We start from the raw sequence: 6,000 nt of genomic DNA, 5'->3' as shown, positions 1-6,000 counted from the left end.
CAGCGCGCTGTTAAATTTTCAAAGTTGTAGTGTGGCCAACTAACGTGGCTTCTTGCTAGGGAGACAACATCGACAATGTAACAATATGAACAAAAATATGAAAATATTTGTGAAAATAAACAAAAAAATATCCATATAATCACACTAGTATCGATCCGATACCACACTTGATGTGATATCGACGGGTTGACATGTGTATCGCCCATCCCAGCAGAGCGCTGTTAAGTTTTCAATGTTGTAGTGTGGCCAACTAACGTAGCTTCTTGCTATGGAGACAACATCGACAATGTAACAATATGAACAAAAATATGTAAATATTTGTGAAAATAAACAAAAAAATATCCATATAATCACACTAGTTTTGATCCGATACCACACTTGATGTGATATCGACGGGTTGACATTTGTATTGCCCATCCCAGCAGCGCGCTGTTAAGTTTTCAAAGTTTTAGTGTGGCCAACTAACGTGGCTTCTTGCTATGGAGACCACAACGACAATGTAACAATATCAACAAAAATACGAAAATATTTGTGAAAATAAACAAAAAAATATCCATATAATCACACTAGTATCGATCCGATATCACACTTGACGTGAGATCGACGAGTTGACATTTGTATCGCCCACCCCAGCAGTGCGCTGTTAAGTTTTCAAAGTTGTGATGTGGCCAACTAATGTGGCTTCTTGTTATGGAGACAATCAGGGACTAACTAACGAAGCGGAGTATCTTTTTTTAATTCACTTTAGTCCTAATTCATGTAAAGTAGCACATATTAGGGTACTGGGGTTTAATGGTGAGGCGGACTGATATATTCCATTGATCAGTTGGGTGCCTTGTGTCTCTCAGTCCACAGTGCCCGCCCCGTTTGGCTTCACGTGGGTTGATAGTGGAAGATTGATTACATCGCCGGGATTTGCCGTGGAGGCATAGCACGCAGGCGGGCTGAGATTTGCTCTCTTAACAGCTGGAAAAAGACATTATTATCATATATTTAAGTCAGTGTCTAAGTACTATTTACTAAATAACATTTAGACATTTTACGTCCCCCTAAGTAGTCGTGCCAGACTTGGACTTGGGTGTCGGGGAGCTCCTCCGCAGTGTTCCGTGGATGTGTGGAGGTAGCACGCCGGGGAGTGGGTTGGGTCGCCCGGGTGCCTGGCACAGATCCTCGGCGCTCAGACGCCAAAGGTGAGCGGAAGAAAAAAAACCCACAAAGAAGGTGTAGTGCTTGCGGAGGACGTCGTACGAGTGGAAGGCACCTTGTGTGGATTTGTCAAGACAAGCTGAGCGGGATTCGTCTTCCTTTTTCCGGGTCTGGAGGAGCCGTCGTCCAAACAGGAAGAGCGGACATCGCTGGGGTGGCTCAGCCGGGCAAGGCACGATGGCAACCGGTGTGCTCCTCGTCGCCTTCACGCTGCTTGGTGAGTACACCAAGACACCTTTTAAAGTGTTTAAAGTTAAAAATGCGTCGTAAAAACATGAAAGTAATTGACATTTTAATTTAAAAAAAAAAAACTAATTAAAAATGGAATCTAAGACTTGAAAACAACAAAGACAAATATGTTTAAACAACCAATGTTCCTTGTTATGATGTGTACTTTATCCAGACATATTTTACATTAAAAATAAAGCACATGCAACTAATTTAGGAAAAAGGGCTGTTTTGCCACATATCACAACAAAAAATACAATAAATATTTTTTAAATTGTATTAAATATAAAAATATTCAAACAGTGTTTTTCAACCACTGTGCCGCGGCACACCAGTGTGCCGTGAGATAGTCTGGTGTGCCGTGGGAGATAATGCAGTTTCACCTATTAGGGTTAAAAATATTTCTGGCTAACCAGTAATTATAATCTGCAAATAATGTTCTGTTGTTGAGTGTCGGTGTTGTCTAGAGCTCGGAAGAGTAACCATGTTTTACCATACCATATCAGTTGGTGGCTAATTGCTTTGTGTCGGTGCTGTCTAGAGCAGTGTTTTTTCAACCTTTTTTGAGCCAAGGCGCATTTTTTAAATTAAAAAAATTCTGGAGGCCCACCACCAGCAGAAATCATTAAAAAATTAAACTCAGTAGACAATAAAAAGTCGTTAAACCATAACCAACCATGCATCACTATAGCTCTTGTCTCAAAGTAGGTGTACTGTCACGATCTGTCACATCACGCCGTGACTTATTTTGAGTTTTTTGGTGTTTCCTGTGTGTAGTGTTTAAGTTCTTGTCTTGCGCTCCTATTTTGGTGGCTTGTCCTGTTGCAGTTTCATGTCTTCTTTTGAGCGCTATTCCCCGCACCTGCTTTGTTTTAGCAATCAAGAATATTTAAGTTGTGGCTATCTTTTTTTTGTGTGGACATTGTTGTCATGTCATGTACGGATGTACTTTGTGGATGCCGTCTCTGCGCCACACGCTGTAAGTTTTTGCTGTCGTCCAGCCTTCTGTTTTTGTTTACTTTGTAGCCAGTTCATTTTTTTTTCGTTCTACATAGCCATCCCTAAGCTTTAATGCCTCTTCTTAGGGGCACACACCTTTTGTTTATTTTTGGTTTAAGCCGAGAGATTTATAAGTACTCTTTAAGATGTCCAATGTCATTTTTTAAATTTGAAACTGACATACTGTTGGAAAAAAAGTCTGTCGCTTGAGGTACAATTTCAAATAGTCTACCCTAGGGTTGTACGGTATAAGTTAAAGTTAAAGTACCAATGATTGTCACACACACATTAGGTGTGGTGAAATTTGTCCTCTGCATTTGACCCATCCCCTTGTTCACCCCCTGGGAGGTGAGGCGAGCAGCGAGCAGCAGCGGGGGCTGTTCCCGGGAATCATTTTTGGTGATTTAACCCCCAATTCCAACCCTTGATGTTGAGTGGCAAGCAGGGAGGTAATGGGTCCCATTTTTACAGTCTTTGGTATGACTCGGCCGGGGTTTGAACTCACAACCTACCGATCTCAGGGCGGACACTCTAACCACTAGGCCACTGAGTAGGTACTAATACCGATATTAGTATAGTACCGCAATACTAATGAATCATATTCGGTACTACTTCGACCGGTACCTCTAAAGCAGGGATCACCAACCTTTTTGAAACCAAGAGCTACTTCTTGGGTACTGATTAATGCGAAGGGCTACCAGTTTGATACACACTTAAATATATTGCCAGAAATAGCCAATTTGCTCAATTTACCTTTAACTCTATGTTATTATTAATAATTAATGATATTTACACTTAATTGAACGGTTTAAAAGAGGAGAAAACATGAAAAAAATGACAATTACATTTTGAAACATAGTTTATCTTCAATTTCGACTCTTTAAAATTCAAATTCAACCGAAAAAAAGAAGAGAAAAATTTAAAAAAATAATTTATGGAACATCATTAGTAATTTTTCCTGATTAAGATTAATTTTAGAATTTTAATGACATGTTTTAAATAGGTTAAAATCCAATCTGCACTTTGTTAGAATATATAACAAATTGGACCAAGCTATATTTCTAACAAAGACAAATCATTATTTCTTCTAGATTTTCCAGAACAAAAAATTTAAAAGAAATTCAAAAGACTTTGAAATAAGATTTCAATTTGATTCTACAGATTTTCTAGGTTTGCCAGAATAATTTTTTTGAATTTTAATCATAATAAGTTTGAAGAAATATTTCACCAATATTCTTCGTCGAAAAAACAGAAGCTAAAATGAAGAATTAAATTAAAATGTATTTATTATTCTTTACAATAAAAAATAAAAAATTACTTGAACATTAATTTAAATTGTCAGGAAAGAAGAGGAAGGAATTGAAAAGGTAAAAAGGTATATGCGTTTAAAAATCCTAAAATCATTTTTAAGGTTGTATTTTTTCTCTAAAATTGTCTTTCTGAAAGTTATAAGAAGCAAAGTAAAAAAAATAATTAATTTATTTAAACAAGTGAAGACCAAGTTTTTAAAATATTTTCTTGGATTTTCAAATTCTATTTGAGTTTTGTCTCTCTTAGAATTAAAAATGTCGGACAAAGCGAGACCAGCTTGCTAGTAAATAAATACATTTTAAAAAATAGAGGCAGCTCACTGGTAAGTGCTGCTATTTGACCTATTTTTAGAACAGGCCAGCGGGCTACTCATCTGGTCCTTACGGGCTACCTGGTGCCCGCGGGCACCGCGTTGGTGACCCCTGCTCTAAAGGGTACCGATCCCCCACCCGTCGTCGTCGTCGTCACGTCGTGTCATGCAGAAGAGCATGTTCGGCAGTGCACAATCACGGAGTACTTACAAACAGACACAGTGTGTAGACACAAAAGGGAGAACGGACAAATTTTGGCTTAAAAACTAACGATAAAGGTGAAGCTATAACACTAAATGCCCTCAGGAAGAGGTGCTTAAAGACATAGCTAGCTAGCGAGCAGCTGAAGTCTATCCGCAGTCAATGAATGAGCAGGTATCGGACACCTCAGTCTCCTTAGACGCATCCTCGCTCATCCATGCGGACCGGACACTGGCCGAGGTAGTGGGCGACCGAGAGTGGAGTCGGCTCTCTTGGTTGCTTTGTTGGGTCTGCTCCTGTCTCTGGCCATGCTCCCTCCACCCCAGCAGACGATGGCTTGGAACACCGCAGAGGCCACCCCAGTGTATATGTTTATTTTACTTTTCATTCATAGCTGTATGTAGAAGTGGCTCGTTGTATCAGCTCTGCTCTTTTAATGTCTATAATGTCCTTTGTTTTCTTTGATGTTTGATGTTTCCCTCTTACACACATGTAGGAGGGATGTGTGCTATGGCTATGAGTGTTTTTTTTCCCCTTGGCCTCAGTCTAGACCCCCTCACCATGGGCCCAGGGTTAGACCAAATTTTTTTTTCGGTCATGTCACACTAAGGGTGGCCATATGAACAACGCCAACACTGTCATAAATATGTGCCATATAGTGAAACAACAATGACAAACACATTTAGGGAGAATATTTGCAACACAACATAGACACTACAGAACAAATTCCCAGAATTTCCTGCAGCACCAACTCTTCCGGGACGCTACAATATAAACAAACGCCATCGGTGGATCTACACCTAACATCCACTGTAATGATACTAAGTACAGGAGCGTATGTAGTTGAATTTCAAGATGGCGCCACTGTAGTAGCTGCTGTTGGCAGGAGCTCTGTGCTCTTGTGTCATCCTTTTGTGTTTCCCTCTTGTTTTCATGTGTTATTATATTATATATATATATATATATATATATATATATATATTGTTTGGCCTTTTGGTTCGGGACCCTTTGGGACTGTGTGACAAGGGGTGGCACTTTAGTGACTTCTGCGGTGTTTTTTTGTGGAGTTCTGGACACTGGCCGAGTTAGTGGGCGACCGAGAGTGAAGTCGGCTCTCTTGGTTGCTTTGTTGGGTCTGCTCCTGTCTCTGGCCATGCTCCCTCCACCCCAGCAGACGATGGCGTGGAACACCGCAGAGGCCACCACAGTGTATATGTTTAATTTACCTTTTATTCATAGCTGTATGTAGAAGTGGCTCGTTGTATCAGCTCTGCTCTTTTAATGTCCTTTGTGTTCTTTGATGTTTGATGTTTCCCACATGTAAGAGGAATGTGTGCTATGGCTATGAGTTGTTTTTTCCCTTGGCCTTTATTGGCCTTTAGTCTGGACCCCCTCTCCAGGGGCCCAGGCTTAGACCGACTTTTTTTTTTCTCACCCCCCCATTGTTTACCTGTATCTCACCTTTTTTGTAAGGGGCGCCGGAAGTTGGCAGACCCGTCAGCGATCCTGTTCTGTCTCCCTGTAATGTTTGTCTGATCTTGAATGGGATTGTGCTGAAAATTTTAATTTCCCCTCAGGAATTAATAAAGTATTTCTGATTCTGATACTACTATGATTACATCCATATTTTTTAGCTTTACAAAATCTTCTTTCGTTTTATTTTAATTTATATTATGTTTATAAACTCAGGAAATATTGCATGTCCCTGAACACATGAGGACTTTGAATATGACCAATGTATGAT

The 6,000-nt window shown here is 39.9% G+C and overlaps 1 protein-coding gene across 1 annotated transcript in view; it reads left to right on the top strand.

Annotated features, from left to right (window-relative positions):
- The first annotated feature begins 867 nt into the window (after positions 1–867).
- Positions 868–6,000, top strand: part of LOC133665361 (immunoglobulin superfamily member 3-like) — a 106,425-nt gene continuing 101,292 nt past the window's right edge. Inside the window, exon 1 of the mRNA XM_062070650.1 lies at positions 868–1,423. Coding sequence (XP_061926634.1) covers positions 1,384–1,423 — 40 coding nt within the window. The 5' untranslated portion in view covers positions 868–1,383. The remainder of the gene's footprint in view (positions 1,424–6,000) is intronic.

Source organism: Entelurus aequoreus, linkage group LG14 (genome assembly GCF_033978785.1).
Source record: "Entelurus aequoreus isolate RoL-2023_Sb linkage group LG14, RoL_Eaeq_v1.1, whole genome shotgun sequence".
Classification (NCBI taxonomy): domain Eukaryota; kingdom Metazoa; phylum Chordata; class Actinopteri; order Syngnathiformes; family Syngnathidae; genus Entelurus; species Entelurus aequoreus.
The sequence above is the reverse complement of the archived record's forward strand: the minus strand, read 5'-3'. Positions and strand labels throughout refer to the sequence as shown.